The following is a 20668-nucleotide window of genomic DNA, read 5'->3' as shown; positions in this document are numbered from 1 at the left end:
GCCTGGAGGTGTCCCTACATCCGCGTGCAGTTCCTGTCGGCACACGACACCTCTTCCTCGTTCATCTTCCTCCTGCGTGGTCAGAGGTATCATAGCCCAGGGTGCCGGGGCTCTGCTCCTGTTTCACACACACGCCCCATTTATCAGATGCTGGAAGTCGGCGGGGCTCTCCTGAGGTGAGGGGTCTGGCGGCTCCTCCCACGCTCCCTCCCCTTCCTCTTCCTCCTTCCAGGGGGGCTTTGGCTCTGATAATTTTCGCTAAAGCCGGGGTTGGCAGCCCTGGCTGCCCTCAGCATTCTCCCAGACTGTTTTACGGATTAAAGGCAGTGGGAAGGGAGTTTCTAAGAACAGGCGCAGCCAGGAGAACTCCAGCCTGACCCACAAGGTTCATGTTTGTCCTGGAATTAGGTCAAACTCCTGTAGATTTCAATCAGTCTCATCTCTTTATGCCAAGGTGGAATTGTATCAATGAACTCTACCAGAGCCACCCAGTGAGTTTCACTGGGGCAGAGACTCCCTGATTCAGCACAAGACAATTACAATTTAATAACCACTGCAGAGAGGATTGAGAAACTGTGGCTGCCTTGCTCAGCACTGTAACATCTGATGGTGCCTTTACCCACCCCAGAATAGGAGCATGATCCAGACTGATACCACTGCTCCATTTTGGCCTGGGATGCAGATCAGCTGAGCATTGCAAGAAGATGAGAGAACTGAATATTTAATGGAAAAACATGACTTTTGGAAACGTGGGTGAAATACTGTTACTGGACCCTTGTCAGAGGTAATTTCAAGCTTTTGCATGGATGCAGAGAGGGCAGACCTTCACCTACTATTGCCCTTTACATAAATACAGCTTCCTTGTCCATCTACTGTTCCCTGCAGCAGGACACGGGGTGGCTGCTGCGGGGCTGTGCAATGGGACTTTGCATTCCCCTCTCCAGCGAAGGCTTCGACTTTTTGCAACGTCTGCCTATTTTCACAGGCAAGGCTGTGAAAGTTGGGAGCTCCGTCGCGGGGCTGGAGCCGGGAGGAAGGGCCCTGGAGTCCGGCCCCGGCTTTCCCCGCCGCCCTTTCCCGGCGCCGGGTGCCCGCGCTCCTCGAGCCGCGCGGCGCCGCTCCCTGATTGGCTACAGCGAGCGCGCTGCTGAATTATTCATGAGTGCGCTGGCTGAAAGGGAGGCGGAGCCGCGGCCGGACCGTATTTGCATGCGAGGTCACGCCTATATATGCGATTTGCATGACAGGGCTCCGCCCGCGGGGCGGTCCCGCCCCAGGCCCCGCCTCCCGCGCCCCGCCCGGAGGTGCCCGCGGAGCGAGGCCGCCGCCGCCGCGCAGCTGAGGGGGAGCGGGCGCGGAGCGGAGCGCGGCCGGGGCGGCCCGGCCCCAGCCCCCGCAGGTGAGCGCCGCTCGCTGGGGCCGCGCGGGGAGGCGGGAGGGGCTCCCGGGAAGGGTCCCGGCGGGGGGTCCGGCCGGCACGGCCCCGGCAGAGCTCTCCGGGGCGGCCCGCCATGCCCGCCCGTGCTGGGCTGCGCGGCCGGGCCGGCAGGTGCTCGCCGGTGCCCCCGAGGGGGGTTCACTCCCCGGTGCCCGGGCTCTCCGCCCTTCCTGGGCCAGCCGTGTTTGGGGCTGCCCACACCTGAAGCCCCGGCGCACCCGGGGACTCCGGCAGTGTCTCCCCGTGGAACTTGCAGCCGCGGCGCTGAGGGCTGCTGGGGTTTTGTTTGCTGTTGTGTCCGGTCCCGGGCTCGCTGCGCTGTGTCCGTCCCGGCCGGAGCGCGCAGCCCCGCGGGTACCGCGCGGCAGCTCCGCATCCCGGGATTCCCCGGGGGAGGTGGTGGCAGTGGCCGCTCCGGGACTTCCTGCCGGGCCCTATAGCGGGTCCGGGCCGGGGCCGCTCTCGGCGCGCGGAGCCTCCGCGGGGGCTGCAGGAACCGCTCCCGCCCGGTCCTGCAGTCGGAGATGCCCCTGCTCGCAGCCCGGCCCCGCAAGTCTCCAGTGCTGCCGCTGGCTCCAAGCAGCGGGTCTTGGAGAAGACAAGAGCAAGAACTACAGTGACTCTGACTCCCTTGGGATATTCTGTTAACATTTTCTCTCTCTTTTTTTTTCCTATGCCCGTATTAAATGCATCTTGTCACTATTAGTAGTTTTTCTTTCCCCTCCACAAAGTTGAGAACTTGCTGAATGAAGGAGCACGTTGCTTCCAGCAGGCAGCAAACAGGTGTAATAAAACGGTGAAGGAAGTTGTTCAGCCTTTGTCTCAGGTTGCCCTTCATTGTGCCATGGGAACAGGCTCTTGCTGGTATATCCCCTCGTGGAGCTGGGGCTTAACCTTGGTGTTGGAGAAAGCTTTGCCTGTTTGTGTTTAGTTTTGTTGATGGTATAGAGCAGTTGAATCTGACTCCCGTGTGTGTGTTTCTGCAGCCAATGGCACAAAGCCTTGTACTGGTGTGGGGATAGCGATAGGAGAGGGGGACAGCTGCACTGAGATGGTAGAAGTAAAAGTTGTCCATTGTCATGTCTTACTTCATGGGGAATGCTGCTCTTTGTAGCAGCATCTGAGAGCACTTCAGTCAACTGGAATATCTGGCTTTACCAAGTCCCAGCTGAAGCTGTGTGCCCAGAGCATCTGCTTGGTGATCTTAGCTTTGAATCGGGAAGCTGGTGCTTCTGGCAAGTGGAATGCAAAGTGCTGGTACGTCCCAAGGCTCCTCCATGCATCCTGGCACGTTTCTTGTAGGGGTAGACTGGCCCATGGAGAAGATCAGGATGATCCGTGCCAGTAGTGAGCAGTCCCTAATCCTGCTCAGTGCTGCTTGTAGCCTGTCAAGGGGCTCTATATAGTTTGTGGTATTGGAGAGGGAGAAGAGTTCTCAAACATCTTCATAGGATGGTGCTGAGGAACATATTTTATTTGGTTTTGAACAAATTGCATCTGCTATAACAGCTGACCAAAGAAAAGTACTGGAGGAGTTAAACCAGTTGAGAGCCCTTTATCTTCCAGTGGCCTTTGGTATGGTAACATAATTATTCCTGGGAATTGCTTATGGAAGAGGTGTGTCTTTTCTTGGCTGACACAGAAGCTTGAGAAATGTCAAAGAGCAAGGGAGGTTTTAAACCCATGTCTTGCAGTTAATACATGGCAATAAGAGTATGTGATACTGCTAGTACAATCGTCTTTCTTTAAAATACCAAAGGAGGCACTGGTTTGGTTTCTATGCAGAAATTGTATGGAAACTCCAGTTCTCATATAAACGTTTCTCATAGCTGGATCTCTTTGTATTGCTTTATGAAGCAAATGCTTTCATGATTTGCTCCATCGACCCACTGTCTGTAAAGTGCTGCTCCAAAGTTACAAACCACTTTTCTGTTTGATTCACGCTCCTTAGCAAAGCCTACAAAAGGTTTTGCATCATGGGCAATAATGTTGTTCAGTGCAAAGACTTTGTTCTGCTGTAGCATTTTGAAACTTTGTGTTGTCATGCCCCCATGACAAGGAGAACACAATAGAAGTCCTAATGACACACAAAGTTTGCACAATTCCCAAATTCATTGCAGGTGGGCGGTTCCTGGTAATTCCAAGTACAAGGCTGTTGGCAGTACATGAACTTGCCTGAGTTGTGTGATTAGTTCTCAATTATTTTCAAAGAGTTCTTGGAGAATCGATGTCTGATAGTTTAATATTGTTTGTGTTTTAGAAGGGCAGCCACCTGCACATAGTATTGCCAGTCTGTACAGTTGTTCATTTCACTGTCTCTCCAGATTCACTGAAATAAATTCTTTTTAAAGGATCTTTTGGTTTTCCTCACTGACTACTGTATGCAAGGTACACCTGAGCACTCTCCTGTTTATGAAATTGCAAGTGGTGGGGGGTAGCGGTGGCTCAACAGTTGTGTAAGGAGATCTCTGCATGGTCTCATTAAACTGAGATTAATGTTAGAGCATCTTCCTTCTCCTGGGAAGAGAAGGTGGTGTCTTACACTTCTCTCTGTGTACTGCAACTGCTCCTTCCCTTGCTTTAGCTGTTCTACTTGGCTTGTGCTTTCTTCTTGAGTATCTGCCTTGACAGTGTGTCACAGCCAAGCAGGGTGGTAGAGATGAACAGTTAAAGAATAGCTCAGGCTCGTTTCATTGATTTCAAGCTAAAATTGTTCTTAAATTTGTCCTTTCACAGTGAGTTATGGCACCTGAAATCTGTAAATGTGATAAATCTGGTGTTTAAGTGATACTTTGCTCAGTTCTGTTGGTGTGAGATCACTGGTGCTAAGGAAGAGCTTTTTGCTGTGCAGCTGACCCAGCCTCTGTTGTCTTGGTGTTGACTGTGTTGGTAACAGCAACAGGGCAAACTCCTGGGTGCAGGAGAGAACCTAGTTCAGACAAGGCCATGGGAGTGACGGTTTGTTACAGCAGCACCAACTGCCTCGAGTTCAAACAAAGCTGCTTGATAAGGCCTCTTTTATTTTAGCAGGGTTGATAAAGTGTTATCAGCTGCATAGGTAGATGTTCTCGCTTTAAGGACCTGTAAGCAGGAAGGAGTGCTGAGGAAGGAATGAGAAGGAAACCTAAGTCAAGGCAGTATTTAAGAGTTCTTGAGATGCTTGCTGGCATTTTGAAAAGAAAGCTCTTGGACTGTATCCCACTGAAAACCTGTTCAAGCTGAGCAAAGGTTGCCAAGGAAGCACACAGATGGTACCTTGCAACTCTGCTACGTGAGCAAAATAAACTCATTATGGGTATGTTTTTGTTGTGGGGTTCACTTGAGACTGCATCCACACTTAATATTGTCTACGTAATAAAACTTCTTACCTGGGTTTCCTCTTCTTGCAAGACTGGATTAACTTGTGTGATTGGGACTTACAGCATTTTGACTGGAAATTCCACTCTCATGAGAGGACACGAGGAAAAATTCCAACAAATTTCTGCACAGGGTAGTTCCCTGCCAACCTGTGCCAAGTTGATGGTGAAAATGATGGAGAGTGTCTCAGCAAGCTGTGCTTGGGCATCAAGATACATTGCTGTGTGTAGAAGCAAGGAAGCCAAAGGAAAACTCACTGACGCTCAGCAGTGAGGAACAATTAATGCTGCTTCTGGGAAGGAGCATTTGTCCTTCTGTATGAATATGAGTTCACATGCCACGTCTCACTCTCAGGGCATCTGAAATGAATGGAGCTGAGCAAGGAGGACAGAGTGAAATCTGGTTGTGATGTTAAACTGCTCCTTAGCTTCTGATTGGAAACAGGATTGTCTTGCCACTCATGCTTTCATTGCCTTTCCATATGAATAGTGAGGAGATTTTGCTTTGTGTCTGGATCTAATCCAATGAGGTGAAAAAGGGGACTTTACTGTATTTAGCTGAGCATTCAGGTAAGGAAGCAGCAGGAGTTTGATGTTGGGGAACTCTGAGCTCTGCTGCCAGGTGTCCATGTCGTGAGTACCAGCAAAACTTGGGTTGGCTCAGCCTTGGGCTATTGTTGCCTCTAGACGGCTTCCCTCAATGCATCTTAAAAGAAGAGAATGTTGCGCATAGTTTCTGGTAAAAGACTTGTCTTTGAAAGCCTAAAGAATTGTTTCCCTGGAAAATAAGAACATTAGATACATGCAGACCTGGCATAGCTTCAGAGGCTACTGGAGAATTCCTCTCTGGCTACTGGTAGCCACAACTGTTACCAGATGGTTGTAAATGCTGACTAGCAGACAACTGCAAAGCACATGGGGCTGGAGTTTTATGTAAGACTCCAAAGGTGTGTGGGAGAGAAACTAAACTGCTAAAATGTAAATGTGCATCTGGAAGATAAGATTATACAGATTGTGGAATCTATTTCTAGAATTGGAACAGATACTTGCTTATTGTACTAAAACCAAAATTCTTCTCTTTGATAAGAGCCTTGTAAACTCGTGATAATAACTTGGACAACCTGTGCTGCAGTGGATGCTATTCCTTTGCCTTTGTTCAAAACTGCTCGTCCTCATCCGCTGCCATACTGTGACACTCAAAGGTTCTTTGGTCAGAAAGAAACTCTGATATCAGTCTATAAGAGGTGACTTTTGTAGTTTGCCTTCTCTGATCCTCTCAGCCCTTCAGGGTGATGGTTCTTCAAGTGAGTTACTGCTCAGTTCAGAACTACTACACTTCTTAGCCTGTTGAACAAGTTGTTGTGGGCTGGAGTGTGAATGTTGGAGCTCTTGCATAACCAGGCTTAAACAGCATGCTTCAGGATGCCATTAATATTTTAGGATAACACATTCTAGCAGGTTTTTAAATGTAAAGTTGTGTCTCTCTCAAAACAAGCCCCCTCTCTTTGCTCCTAACACTGACTTTCTGCTGGCACAGCTGATGTCTTTTGTTCTAAAGTGGGGAGGGTAATTAGTAGAGTTTCTCTGTGGGTTTGCCTCGTTTAACGAGTCCAGGATATTGATTGACAGTGGGAAAGGGTGTGCCTCCTTGGCACTTTCCTTTCCTTGTCTGGCTAAGGGCAAGTTGTGTGTTATACACGGGCATGATGTGCTGTCCTTTCATTGCGCAGCACCTTGTCACTGTTCTGTAACTTTTGCTAACTTAAAGTGAATGTAGTTTTGTGAAAATATGTCCCTCTCTCAGGGATGTCTAATAAAAGATGTCTTATGATCTGACACTATTTTTGAAATTTCAGTTGAGGTGCTAAATCATTGTAGAAGGATTTACTTTCCAAGTAAACGACACTTTTCCTCTCTTTTCTGAGGTCCATAGGTTTGTTTCTGTGCGCATTCTTCACCCTGCATGTGCTGGTGGCCCACAAACACAAACAGCTGTAGCTGCCCTGCTCAGAGCCAGTTTTTCTCTGGTAGCTAGCTGGTGCTGCCTGTGATTCCCGGTGATTGGAATGTCACGTAGGTGACATATTCCAGTCACGTAGATCCTAGTAATTCTAGGTTCTAAGTGACTCAGGTGATTGATCCTCATGTGATCCTCTGGTCCTCTGAACCAGGGCTGCATTACAGGCCTTTGGTGAGCTCAGGGCAGTGCTGCACAGGTGGCTGGAGATGTTGGAGTGTGAGCAGAAAAGGACAGTAGTGCAACAAAGAGGTACAAGTTCAAGCTCAGGGAGTTTCTAAAGGGAGTTCTCAAAATATGCTTGTGGAGCATCCTGTTTATCACACCATTTCCTTCTTTTGGACCTTCACAGCTGGTGCAAGGCCTTGCTAGGAACTCTTCGAAAAACAGTTCAAGCTCTTCAGGAGTGGCTGCTTTAGGTCATTATCCAAAGGCCATTGTTGCTGGCAGGAGCACAGAGGCAGCCACCCTGTTTCCAGCTGTGCTATTCCTATCTCTACAGGTGTGAAAGCTCATCCCCATAGTCACTCACCTCCAGCCCCACTGTTTGAAGTGTTCAAAGCCCCTCTGTTCACTTGCCAGTTCCTTTGGTGCTTCTTGTCCCTCTCTTTCTCATGCAACATCAGTCCCCTGCTCCCCATCTTACTGTAGGGTGTGTATGAACCTCTTCTGACCATGTATAATATCCATTCTGACCCTTCATTGTGCCTCAGAAGTTCTGGCCCCACTGCACATGTGTGTCATGTACAGAGTAGCTGGCAAATTGCTCTCTGTCCAGCAAATTAAAATAAAATACTGAGTGAAGTGTCTGTAAACTGCAGCCTGTGAGAAATGGCCAGGGCAGGCAGGAGCACTAACACCAGGGTAAGGTTTCAGGATGTGAATTCAAGCCTTTGCTTTTGAGTTGGCAGGGTTTGCTTGTCACTTAGTACCTGTGCTGAGGGGAAATGTGACAGCGTCCTGAGCTGTAGAGAGTAGGAAGCTGGAGCCTGGGATTCTTCATGTGATTGCTGGCTTGCGAGTCAGGTCTGATTTGTCCTGCTTGGATCCTTCTGTCGCTGTGAGAGATTAGGCACTGGGAAACTGCTTTGTGCTTCAGCGGCACAGTGAATTGCAGGTGCGAAATTCCCTTCCCTACCCCCACCTCAAGCAGGGAGTTCGGCTTGATATTTTACAAAAGCAAGTTAATAATTAATGCGGCTCCCCTGCAGGCAGCACAGCGCCCTTTCTGCCGTGCCCATGGAGAGACCTGAAAATGGGATTCTTTCTCTCTTTGGCTCAATAGCTGGAGGGTTACCTGGGGTGAAAACTGATGCTAGTCAATAATGCTTGAGCCTGGGAGTTGGCCTTTAGGTTGGATTTGTCTGAACGTTTATGCAAATGCTGCAGTTTTTCCTTTTCTTTGGATAACATCAACTCAAGGGATCGCAGAACAGCCAAGTGCAAAACCCTTTTCAGAATCCTCTTGTTTTATCTGTACTAGTTTGCTTTATCAATGTGAAAATAGAATTGTGAAGTGCTGCACCAGAGAGCTGTGCTAGACTGGTATCAGGTTTTAGTCACTCGATAGTGATGTTGTCTCAGTCTACTCTGGCTGATTTGTTACCTGCTAAACCAAAATAAATAACCTACTTCTGCCCGCTTTCTGCTCAGGCTGCTTTTGTTTATATAGACTCTTCTTTTCTGTTTTGTTAGGATTTTTGTTGCCAAGATACTACAGCAACGAAAATGAGAAGGTTCTTAAGACCCGGACATGATCCAGTTCGAGAGAGGCTCAAGCGCGACCTTTTCCAGTTTAACAAGGTACGGGGCTTTCCTCAGACTTCAAGGCAAATCTGTCCTGAGCCACTGCATCCTGCAAAAGGAGGGAAGAACCACTTGAGTGTGGGTGGAAAAGTTAAATTTAGGAGAGGTGCTGGTTTGTTCTCTTTTTCAGTTCTGCCTTTTACTCCCCCAATGTGCCTGAGTAGTTTCCTTTAAGGTCCTGGGTGTGTTCTCAATTCTGTCTCCTTTTTTAAGAGGAAGGATATTGTGATGCTGTTGAGTGGCACTTGTTGAAAGAAGCTGCTTCACAGCAGCTTTTCTATCCTCTGAGTGGTCTGTCACTTGTCCTGCTATGTGCTGGGACTGTTTCTGTTATAGGTAGTCCTTGTTAGGAAAATAAACATTTTCCTAAAGATACATATAAGCCACTGCTTGTGATGCAGCTGAAGCCAGAGTTCTTTGTCCCTGATTATACTTTGGATTTACAAGTGTACCCCCCTGCTTTTAAATGTGCATTTAAAAGGCTGTGCTAGCACCTAGGCAGCACAATGGGCATTAATAATGAATTTACTGTTGTCTTAGTCTGAATCAGTTTCTAAATTTTTTCCTTCCCTCTGTGAAGAAGAAATTGCAATAGCTGTGCTATCTATCCAACACTCTGGGCATTTTTCTTTTGAGCTCTGGCCAGGAGCACAATGCTTTTATCTTTGAAAATGCCTAGTATTAAATCATGGCTAAGCTAATGGCTACTTACACTTTCTTTGGGGAGCAGAAATATATTTGTAGGTTTTGTGTTTCCAAGGTTTAAATGGAATTTTGCTGCAAAGTGTAATGTATAAATGAAATCAGCTTAGGAAATAACCTCCTTGGTTCATTGTAATTGTAATGTAGATGGATACTTGAAGTGGAACTGTGGATATTTGAGATAAATGATTTAATGTAATTGGTACTGAGCAACACCAATTCCATGCATACCTCCCTGCCACTGGGGAGACAAAGGAACTCAAGAGTGCTTCGGGTCTGTTTTCTGCCTGCTACCACCAGGAAATCCTAGTGTAGATGCAGTAGAAAAATCAGTGAATGCAGACCAGGTCTGAGTTGTTTGCATCTGGCTAAATGCAATGTCAGCTTCAGAAAAGATGTCCCAGGGATGGGTCAGAGTTGCTTATAAGCATTTAAAATTCTATATACCTTGGAAAAACTCTGCTATTTTAAGGATGGCTCCTCCTTGAATAGACCTTTCTCTTATGAGAATGTTTGGCTAAGCTTTACCTGCCAGAGACACACTAATTTGGATAATGCAAAACAGGGTTGAAAGAGGTAGCTTTTGCAGCAGAGGGAAACTTCCAAATATATTAGAAGCTGACATCAGGATTTGTGACTCCATTTGATTCAGTCCTGAAGGTAAATATGACATCTTGTTTCTAGGGAGACAACTACTTTGGACACTTCCTAATGTTTACTCTCATTAACAGCTTGGTAATTAAAGGCCTTGTAAAATCCATTTGCACCTTTAAGCCACAGTAACTTGTTCTTTTCTAATAAGAATCAGAAGGGAATGAACATTATACCAGAATCTTTTACACTCTGCTTTTTTCTTGCATAAAACGGAGGGTTTTTTTTTTCCCCAAGTCTTGTGTCTCCCATTCCAGTATTTCTAGAGATAATGGGTCATTTTAAAGCTTCTACCCTTTGATCCAATAAACATCTACTCACAGCTAGGTAGACTGAGAAAATCTGGGAAAGTCAGACCTTAAATTCTGAGCTGTTGAAGGTTGTGGCTTCAAGGAGCCAAGAATCATAGTGCTTTGTGTGCCAAGGCTGTCCTGGTTTAATGTGCTATTAGAGCAAGCACATTAGGGCTGGTAAGCAGGTTTTTAAACACTTGTTATTTGAGGTCTTTGAAGGACTTCTGGTTAAGAACCTGCTTGGGAAATATTTTGTGGGCCTGTAAAGTTGCTGATCAGAGAAATTGCACGGTGGATTTGCACCTCTTCAGTGTGTGATGCGGGCCATGACTAAAGGCAAGCTCTGTACCTTAAAGGTGCTGGGGATTCCTGCCCTCATTTTACACTGAAGTTGAATATAAATGCATGATGCCTCACAGATTTAGTGTTAGTGTAGTGGAATGTATTTGACCATGCTGACCTAGAATGGACTTCAATTAAGAAAGTCTATTTAATTGGTGGTGGTGGATGTTTGTTTGTTTACTCTGTCAGGTGTAAATAGGCTGTGATCTTCTTACTGCTTCTTCCTTGCATTTCTGTTTTGCATAAGAGGTGGTCCAGATGGTTTTAAAGGACTGATTGATGACTGGACTAGCGCTTCAAACTGTCTTCAAAGTTGTGTTTGTTTCATAAAACACTTTCCTAAATTCTGCTAGTCACTTAGCTTTGCATATCTGTTTCTCTGTATGAGTAAGAACTTCCCATACTTGTGTGTACCTGTTGCAAGAATCTGTTTTTAGCACAGTGGATAGAATGAAGGATAAGGTATGTGGACTTGGCAGTCTACTTCTTTGAGTTTATCCTGATTTTGGAAGTAGTAGTTGGATGCCTTTGGCTCAGTCCAAGCCCTGCAGAAGAAACATGTTCAGGCTGGCATTGTCAGACTAGATGATGGGTAACACACAGGTGAACCAGCCTGTCTTACAGCTGAATGTTACCCAACTGGGAGCATTGCATTTAATTTATGGCTTCATGGTTTTTCCCCTGTTTTCAGCCTTCCTGCCCCTTTGCTGATGGGTGTGATGGAGAGCTTACCTGAAATCTGAATTAGTGTCTAAGCAAAGTGGAGTTAGCACATACAGGCTTCATTGTTTCTTCAAAAGATGAATTAACAAAGAGACAGGGCTTGTATTGCCTGTGGTTGGGTTTCTCTCTGCTCTGTCATAAAACAATCTGAGAGGAGAAACAAAGGCAAGTGAAAGGAGGTAGACAGAGCTGAATTTCATCGGCACAGCTTTAGTGTGGGCTGGGAACAACTGTTCAGTTTGGCCACATTTTTCCTGCAGTAAATATGACTGACACGAAGCATTTTTGTCAGTGCTGCTGACACTGGGCTTGCTTGAATCTGACAAATCTGTGGAGAATGAGAAAAAGCTCCTACCTTTCCCCATAGAAACAAAGACCCTTTTGAGAAGGAGGGCACATTGTGGGCACTCCAGATTCTTATTTCAGCTCTGCTGAAAGGCTCCATTGTAACCTCTGCTGCCTCCTGCCCCCCTCTCTCCCCCTTGCTGCGTTTACCTGCTGGGCAGGTGAAAGGATTGACTGATGAAAGCTGCCGAGGGGAGGGAGGGAGGGAGGGCAGCCCAAAGCTAGGTTGATGTGATTTAACAACTGGGTGCAAATAAGTACAAGGAAAAGATCTGGGTAATCAGGACAGTGAATGTGAATGCCTGACCCTGGTGGTGTCAAATGCAGCCCAAAACCCACCCTGAAGCCTTTACTGTCCAGCTGTGGAAACAAATGACATAAGAGAGAGTTATCTTTGTTGCATCTTATGGGCACCTTGGTTGAAGATTCAGAGCAACTAGAAACCTTTAGTACATTTACTGCTCTCCATGAGCAGTTGTGTAGCACACTGTGGTTGTTACTGATATTTCTCTTTTGTAAATGTGTCTGTGGAATGGGGGGTACTTCAAATTTTTGGCTGAATGAAAACCTGGAGGAAAAAAAAAATCACCCTTCTATTATTATTACTGAATCATACACACTTGGTTGTGCAGTTCATAGGTCTCATACTTGAAAATTAAAGCTTTTATTGACTTGTCTAATGTGTTTACAAATTAACACATCAAACCCAAGATATAATTAGGCCAGTATTAAGGCTGGTGTTGACAGCTTCCTAATAGGCAGTACAGTATTGTATAAGTCATGGTTTTCTGAGAGTTGTGGCTAAAGCTTTATCTTTTGGGATGGAAGAAATCTTAGAATAATCACAGTTTCTAATTGATGTGTCACTGAAAATTGCACCTGGTTGTGCTGATAACATGACAGTGCAGTGACTGTTAACAAGTTGAAACTAAAACTATCAGGGGGAGGGAGTTACACTGGTGTCTCCCTAACAAGTTCCTCACTTTGTTTTGGGTGAGAGTAGAATGGTGTTTATTGCCTGTGCTACACCTGATTCATTTAAATGTCTGATTTGTTGTTAAGATAACATTACCTTGGATCTTCTTCCCAGAATTTTGCACCATAGCTTTATACTCCCACAACTTCGACAATTAGGAAGCTTTTCTGTGTTGCCTCAGTAGCTATCACAGTGCAGAGAAATTCCTCTTTGCCATTGCTGGGTTAGGAAACTGCCCTGTTTCACTTCTGAGTCCATTGATAAATTCCTAATTTCATACAGCCTTCTCTAGTAAATTTGGTATGTGTAGCTATACAAAGGTTGGTTAGCAGCAGTTTCAAGGGTGACAGTAAAAAGATTGAGTTCTCAAAATTTGTTTTGAATAATGCAAACCTAACACTTAAATTACCTTCTTAGAATATAAATAGCTAAGGCTGAAGATTAAGTTATCAAAAAAGGAAGTAAACTCAGTGGTCTTGGAGCTTGTATAGTACTAATCTTGGCGTACTACCTATAAAAGGTAAAAAAGTTACTATCTACTCTTTTGCCCAGCCTAATGAGTTGGCAAGCAGAAGATTGGGAAATGCTCCAATATTTTTAGTTTTATCTTCTAAAGAGGCTCATCTTTCCCGTAAGAGAACCTCAGGCTGGGGTACCCAGTATTTAGAGGAGGGAGATCTTTTCTTGCAGCTTAGGAATTGTGATCAAACGAGTGAAACCGAAGCAAACTGGCAGACTCTGGAGTCAGCTGGATCCTCCTATGCTGTCTTTGAGCAGGACATTAAAGTGCTTTACAGCAGCTGGGGCACCTCGGGCTATGGCCTGACCACGGAAATGAAACCAGCTCCATTTGATTCTCGTGCAGGGGATTAAGTTGGGAAATCACTATGCAGGAAATAAAGTCCAGGTGTTACTTTTAGGCTGAATAAAGCATAAAACTTAAGTGATGTGGTAGCTTTGCTTCAGACATGATGGAAATGAGGATGGGAGTGAGGTGCAAGTGCTGTAGATGGAGAGTTCTCTGTTTTTTTTTTTTTTTTCCAGTAGCGAGTGTAACGAATTCCTATTCTGTAGCTGGCCAGCTTGCCCTAGAATAAGATATTTTCCAGAAGTTGGGTCTTTAAGGATCAGCATTTTTCAGGAAGCATCCCTCTTAATCTTCCCTATTAATCTGTGGGCACACCAGTCCTCTTTACCTGTGTGTTGGTGCATACTGCTTTTGCCTAAACCAGGATAAGAGCTGTGCATTAGCACTTCTGAAAACCTCACTCAGCTGTTTTCTAAGCAGCTTGGTGGCATCCTGTAAGTATGGCAGGATATTATTCCCTGGTGTGTAAATGCATCAATGTGGTGTGTACAAATGCTCCCAATCTCCCTCCTGGAGCAGTTGTAAGTTGTACTTTAGGGAAGCCACCAAGGCCAAGCCACACTGCTCCCTGTGACAGTGGCAGCTTTTTAGTCCTAAATGGCTTTGAATTACTCTGAGGTGGCCTAGCAGGCTCCTGCTCTCAATAAATTCCAGTGTTCCTCATGTTCCCTCTGGAAAATGGATATGGATTACATTAGTTTTCCTGGCTGCTCACAGGAAATCTGTTTTGCTTCCTTGATGAACACTGATGTTCACTCATAGCTCTGCATTGCTTTTCACCATTTCTTCATGTCAGTCACAAAAAAGAAGTCAGGAAGGCTGACCTGTGTGGAATTTGGCAGATAAAGCTGGTCTTACAGTGCACAATATTTGTGTCAGACTTTGAAATTGTGCTGAGCAGCTGGTTTATAGAAGTGCAGCTGATATGGAGTGATGGAGTGTGTTGTATTGACTGACTAAGCTGTGCTTATGCAGAGTTATTTATAATCTTAACATCAAGAGCTGCTCAGGCTACTGTTTTCAGAATATTTCTCTTTCATTTCTGTTACACTTCTGGATATCCTGGTTGTGGAGCCAGGGATTCTTAGCACACATTCATCATTAGGCTGTTGTTCAGCAAATCAAAAAGGTTTGAACACCTTTCAGCAGAAAAAGCTGCCATTAAGTGCTGTATTTCAGACTGCCATGCCATGTTGAATTTCTGCCCAACAATGCCCATGAAACAAGCTGCTGATCATGATTTTTCCTTCTCTCCCCCAGACTGTGGAACATGGATTTCCCCACCAGCCCAGTGCCCTGGGCTACAGCCCATTTCTGCGTCTCATGGCCATTGGGACACGGTCAGGAGCCATCAAATTGTATCCTTTGAACACCTTGGGGGAGAGTTTTCTAACCTCAACAGAATTAGTGCAGCTTTGAAGACACTTCAAAAGTTAGATTAAGTATGAATTTGCAAGCAAGGGTTACTGGAACACTGAAACAGTTTGCCAGGGTCTGGAGTAATTTTTGGTCTGATCAGTGTGGGATTGTCTTTCCAAGAGCTGAGCTACAGCTCCAACAGAAGCTGAGCTGATGCAGATATTAAACAAGACTCTGCTCTTGCTATGCAGAAGGTCAGACTAGATCTGGCCTAAGTTTAGCAATCCTTCACATTGTAAATTCCAGGGTTGTTTAAATATTTGGGGCAGGGTTCCTTTTTTTTTTTTTTTTTTTCCTAAAGCAATTCTATTTCAAAGGTTAAAGCTGAAGTCAGAAATACTTTCTACTTCCTGAGTTTTTGACCATCCAGGAATTAAAGACCTAAACATTGAAGGTGGTAATTTATTTTTTGTAGCTAATGACGTCCAGTCTGTCACATTTTTCTGTGTGTGAGATGGTTCTCATGGCAAAGACCAGTTAGATGAGCTGTAAAACAGGCATGTCATCCAGCCCAGAAAGGAAAAGTTGGTGCTGTCTCTGCCAGTTTAGTCATTCACTGCTGGTGTTGTTTGTGCTGAGAGGCTGGACTCCACATGCAGGCAGTAGCCATCTGTCTCCTGGTTACAAATTAGTTAAGCAGGATTGTAGTGTCTGGGAAACCACTGAACATCCCTGAGAAAAAACAGGGTCCAGGTACCTCTTCTGCATATACTGAAGGAAGAAATGAACTTCCCTGTTTTCCACAGTGAGCACAGCCTGCAAATTTTACAAGCATGTAAAATCAAAAGTAGATTTGCATTGATTCTTTGCAGTCCAGCTCACCAACAGTAAATGTGGTTTCAAACTAATCTCTTTTTGTCTTGCTTTCTAGCAAGCTTCTTATCAATTAATTGTAGCTGTGGGTCACCTTAAATACTGTAGATCCTCAACAAACTTATCAGATATGGTGCTCCAGGGGTGGAGTTCATGGGTTTACATGAAGAAAACAACACTGTAATGCAGATTCACTTTATACCTGATCAGGTGAGTGCATTTTCAGTACCTCTGTGACTTACGGAAAGCTGTCCTAAATGTGTGTTGATCTTATTCCAGGGATCTGGGCTCCTATTACCAAGTATATTCAAATGCTGCTTGGTTGGGAATGTTTATCCCAGTGTATTTTGTGCTCTCAGCAGTGCTTGTTGCTGTGGAGATGCTCAATAAAACTAAAAGAGAAGCTTTAAACTAAAGAGTAGCTTTATTGTTCATAACTGTTACTCATTTATCTCCAGCAACATCTTGGGAATGGTAATAAGGCCAGGATAGTTCAGGCAATCTGCTGCAGAAGCAAGAACTTCCTTTTCCTTTTGCAGCCCCTATTTTTTCAGTAGGACTGGCTAGTCTTTCCTCTTCACAACAGATAGAACAGGAGCTGCTGCTGAGCTTTAATTATTATGATTTAATTATTTTCAGGATCTCAAAACTTCACTACTAACCTCATCTGCTGTTAAGTTTGCTGCCTTTGTGTTTAGGGGTATCAACTCTTGCTCCTGGGGATTGCTGAACAGTTATTGCCACATTCTAAAAATAGGAAAGCAGAATTTTCCAAATGTCTGGTGGCTGTCTAACCACTTTCCCTTGACTGTCCAGACTGGTGCCTTGGTCGCAGACTTTGTTCCCTGATGCCCCCAGTGTAGCACAAGTGGCCTCTTTATGAGAGGGATTTAAGGCTTGAGGCGGTTTTGGGTGTCTGTTTGCTTAACTAATGGTATAAACTGAAACTCCCATGGGGAGTGTTGCACCAGGTGTGGCTGCAGCAGGTAAAATGCTCCAATTTGAACATCCAGCCAGCAGGGCTGGGCTCATAAAAGGATTCTGACACAACCCTCCAGAATGAGGTTGGACATGAAGAATGTGAGGAGTGTGGTGTAGCAGAGTATATCAGCCCCACCCAAAGCTGGGGTGTGTTCAGCAGACCTGTGCTGAGCCAGGAGGAGGTGAGATACAGCCTGCAGCTGCATGGCTGGGCTTTACAGCACAGGCTGATCTTCTTCAGGAGCCCAAATCCTTGTCATCCCCCTCAGTGATAACATGTACCTTTATAAAAGGGTTTTTAGCCTCTAGGCTACTTCATGTCTTCCTCTACCCCCCAAATCCCATTGCTGCAGAGTTTGTCCACTGCCATAAAAAACTGAACCAGCTCCCCAGTCTTGTTTTAGCAGGGAATTATGAACAGCAGCAAATTTTCTGCTAAATTTACTGTGTTATATTTAATACTGGCATTCTGAAAAAAGCAAGTTGTGTCATTTTGCAGTGCCAGCTGGTGACACTGCTGGATGATAACAGCTTGCACCTCTGGAGCCTGAAGCAGCACGGAGGAACATCCGAACTGCGGGAGGAGCATCGCTTCACCCTCAAAGGACCACCTGGGTAAGGCACCGGAGGGGCTTGGAGCTGGTCTGGGCATAAGCAAGCCAGAAAATTCTGCTGTTGTTTAAGCTAGAGCCTGTCCAGTTTTTACAGCCTGCCACTCCTCTGAATCCATTGAAATGGCATCCATGGAAACCAACCAAGGGCTGGCTAGGGCATGGGCGACCAGCTTTTAAATGTGCTCAACCAGTGCAAAGGGTGACATCTTGTAAAATATTGCGCATTCACTGCTGTGAGTACAGGAGCTGTTAGGGTTAGATTTACCCATGCCCTAAGTAAGACTTGGAAATGCTGTTGTGGTTTTAATTTCATTTGATCTCGCCAGTTTTAGGTGAGCTACTTTTAGGAACACTTAGGGTTCTGTAAAAAAGATGTCTGGCTTTTTGTCCGTGCATTTGTTAAACATTTCGGACGTAATTTGTCTTAAAGCTGTTGTTTTCCTTCTTTAAAAAAAAAATCCTCCCTCCAAAACAAATGACACTGATAAATGTCCCTGTTATGTTGTTCACTCTCCCAAATTCAGTAACAAGAGTCTCTTTGCATCCCCAGCTCTCCACCAAGTGCCACCCAGGTAACAGCTGTGCTTCCCCATTCCTCACGGGAAGTGCTGTACCTCGGCACAGAGAGTGGCAACATCTTTGTGGTGGAGCTGCCCTCCTTCCGAGTGCTGGAGGACAGGACCATCACCCCTGAGGCCGTGCTGCAGCGGTGAGTGAGCAAACAAGATGTGGAATCCCACTACCAGACACATCCTTTGTTAAAATGTCACCCCAGATTATGTACTGGGGCCTCACTGTTGTGTTAGGTATTGTCCATATCTGCCTGACTCTCGTGAAAGAAACTTTTGGTTCTGGTGTGTGTTAAGTAACAATTTCTGTCCTGTTCCAGCCTGGTGTTGTCACTGTGGAGATAGAGCATGTTCACTTGGGGTGTTTAGTTTTAGAAAAAAAATTATTTTGTTTAGCTGTAATTACCCATTTATTTTTTCAACCACTGGCAGAATATCTGGTGCTGCTTTGTTCAAATGGTGTTTTTATCACTCTGCTGAGTGCTGCTGAAAACTGACCTACTTCACTTCTACTGACATTTCCATCTTACCTTTATTCCATAAGAGAATAGGGTGGGTGGTTCAAACTGTCTTTATAGTCCTGGGATCCAGTCCTGGAATTCCCTGTAAACCCTGGCCTTTCCTTGAACAGGACTGGATGAATGTCCATGTGGTAGGCCTGGTGTGATTTGTCCCATAAGATATGTCTGCTGCTTAAAGGGTTTGTGGGAAGATTGTAATGTTTCAACATTGTTGCTTAATTTCTTGTTCTTACACCTTTTATTACGGTCCTTTCAGGTAGTACCTGGAATCACCTTCTCTTGGTTTTCTCTTCTGCTCCTGCAGGATACCGGAAGATAACTGCAACAGGCGATCCTGTGAACTGGTGGAAGCCCTTCGGGAGCATCCTAAGAACCCTGACCAGATCCTAATTGGATACAGCAGGGGCTTGATAGTCCTCTGGGATCTGCAGAATAACAAAGCAACACACCATTTCCTGGGCAGCCAGGTATTGATTCAATCCAGAGTCAGTTCAGCAGGGCAGGAAGGGCTCTCACTGACACTCTGAAGACAAATCAGGTGCAGGGAGAGCCTGACAGCTGCTTTTTTAGTAAAAACGGGTTGTTCTGGGGAGATAACAGCTCTCTGGAGAGCAGTGATTTGTATGGCTTTCTTTTCAGCAACTGGAGAACCTCTACTGGCAGAGGGATGGCAGTAAATTCATTAGTTGTCACTACGATGGAAGTTACAGTCAGTGGCCAGTATCCAGTGACAACAGGCAGGCAGAGCCTCTGGAAAACACTGTGCCTTATGGTCAGTAAGTGAGGTTTAACTGTTGTGTATTTGCCCAAACTCAAACTAATTCTGAGCTTGTGTAGGATATTCAAGTCGCAATTCTCCCTAGTGTTTAATGGCAAAATGCAGAAGTGCCTCTTGAACGGCTTGTAAGCCTCAAGTAAGGGATTTCAGCCCAGATTTTCTCTTGGATTTGAAACACCTTTGCATTGTTGAAGTCTGTCCTGAACATGGAGAGCAAGTCTTGACAATATCAGTGCCCCTTATGAAGAAGGGTGTTGGTGATTCAGTTCTTTGTTTTAGCTGGTGTCTTGTTCAGCAGGAGTTGCTTGGATCCTGTGTAATTAATAGTGAGCTGAATGTGTTTTTTGTTGACCTGAGCAGTGATTAAATGAAGCTTCTGATATGCTGGAAACCATCAGATGGGGATGACCTCACCTTTCGAGTGCAAAGAAACTTCTAAAGCTCTATCACTTTATATTAGTTTCAGGAATGGCTGTGATTTTAGCAATCCTTCCTAGTTAATCAGCTCCTCCAGCAGCACTTCCACTCCCTGGTAGCCATCAGCAGCACGGTTTAGACCTGCCCCTGAGCCTAAGCTGTGTTTTGCTATGGAGTTCTGTGGTCAGTATGTCCCAGAAGACTTGTCTGATGTGGCTTGGTCTGGGGAGGTGGTGCTGGCTCCTACTGATTTAGGTGGCTCCCCTTGGGGTGGAGGGTGAGGTGACCTGGCTGAAGCAGAATCAGCAACTTCTGGTGTAAAGATGCACTTCTTGAATTGTAGCAAATAACTTTGTTTTCTCAGGTCCTTTTCCTTGCAAGGCCATCTCCAAGATCTACTGGCAGACAACAAAAAATGGGTGAGTTTGTGGTGTATCCCTTCAATCTCACATATTTGAAGGGTGCAGTGTGCAATGCCATATGAACCCTTTAGAGTAACATTATAAGAACTTGTTGTCAAACTTTCTTTGACATTTCTTTAAAATGTTTTCTTGCTCCTTATTTCAGCATAGACCACTTTAACTCCTTCTGTCTCTTAAGGCTTCCTTACATAATATTCCAAGGAGGAATGCCCCGGGCTAGCTATGGGGACCGGCACAGTATCTCTGTTATCCACGGCAGCCAGCAAACAGCATTTGACTTTACCTCACGGGTGATAGACTTCTTTATAATCTTCAGTTCAGATCCTGCTGCAGGTATGTGATGGAAGGGCATTACTGAGGAATTAGGGTAGCTGTGTACGTGTGTGGAAATCTGCCTGGTATAAATAGCATATGAAATGTGATAAGGAGGTCAGTTGTTTGGGGAGTTTCTGAGACTTCAGCAGGGAATCACAGAATAATTTCATTTGGCAAACACCCTTAAGATTTAGTCCAGCTGTGAAAGATTCCCATTCAAAAGTGAAATGTAAAATACTGATGTAAATAAAGGGCTGGTTTCAAATGCCATACATCCCTCAAAAAAAAAAATAGGCTGCTCT

The 20668-nt window shown here is 45.3% G+C and overlaps 1 protein-coding gene across 2 annotated transcripts in view; it reads left to right on the top strand.

The window, feature by feature from the left end:
* Positions 1-1323: 1323 nt before the first annotated feature.
* Positions 1324-20668, top strand: part of LLGL2 (LLGL scribble cell polarity complex component 2) — a 33209-nt gene continuing 13864 nt past the window's right edge. For both annotated transcript variants that reach the window (XR_008434210.1, XM_053960495.1), the window contains exons 1-10: positions 1324-1399; positions 8507-8614; positions 14778-14875; positions 15878-15959; positions 17230-17345; positions 17895-18053; positions 18739-18901; positions 19074-19206; positions 19994-20048; positions 20230-20384. Coding sequence is in view for 1 of the 2 variants with exons in the window: in XM_053960495.1 (XP_053816470.1) it covers positions 8540-8614; positions 14778-14875; positions 15878-15959; positions 17230-17345; positions 17895-18053; positions 18739-18901; positions 19074-19206; positions 19994-20048; positions 20230-20384 (1036 nt within the window). In the remaining variant the exon portion in view is untranslated. The remainder of the gene's footprint in view (positions 1400-8506; positions 8615-14777; positions 14876-15877; positions 15960-17229; positions 17346-17894; positions 18054-18738; positions 18902-19073; positions 19207-19993; positions 20049-20229; positions 20385-20668) is intronic.

The sequence above is a fragment of the Vidua chalybeata genome, chromosome 19, assembly GCF_026979565.1.
Source record: "Vidua chalybeata isolate OUT-0048 chromosome 19, bVidCha1 merged haplotype, whole genome shotgun sequence".
NCBI lineage: Eukaryota > Metazoa > Chordata > Aves > Passeriformes > Viduidae > Vidua > Vidua chalybeata.
The sequence above is the reverse complement of the archived record's forward strand: the minus strand, read 5'-3'. Positions and strand labels throughout refer to the sequence as shown.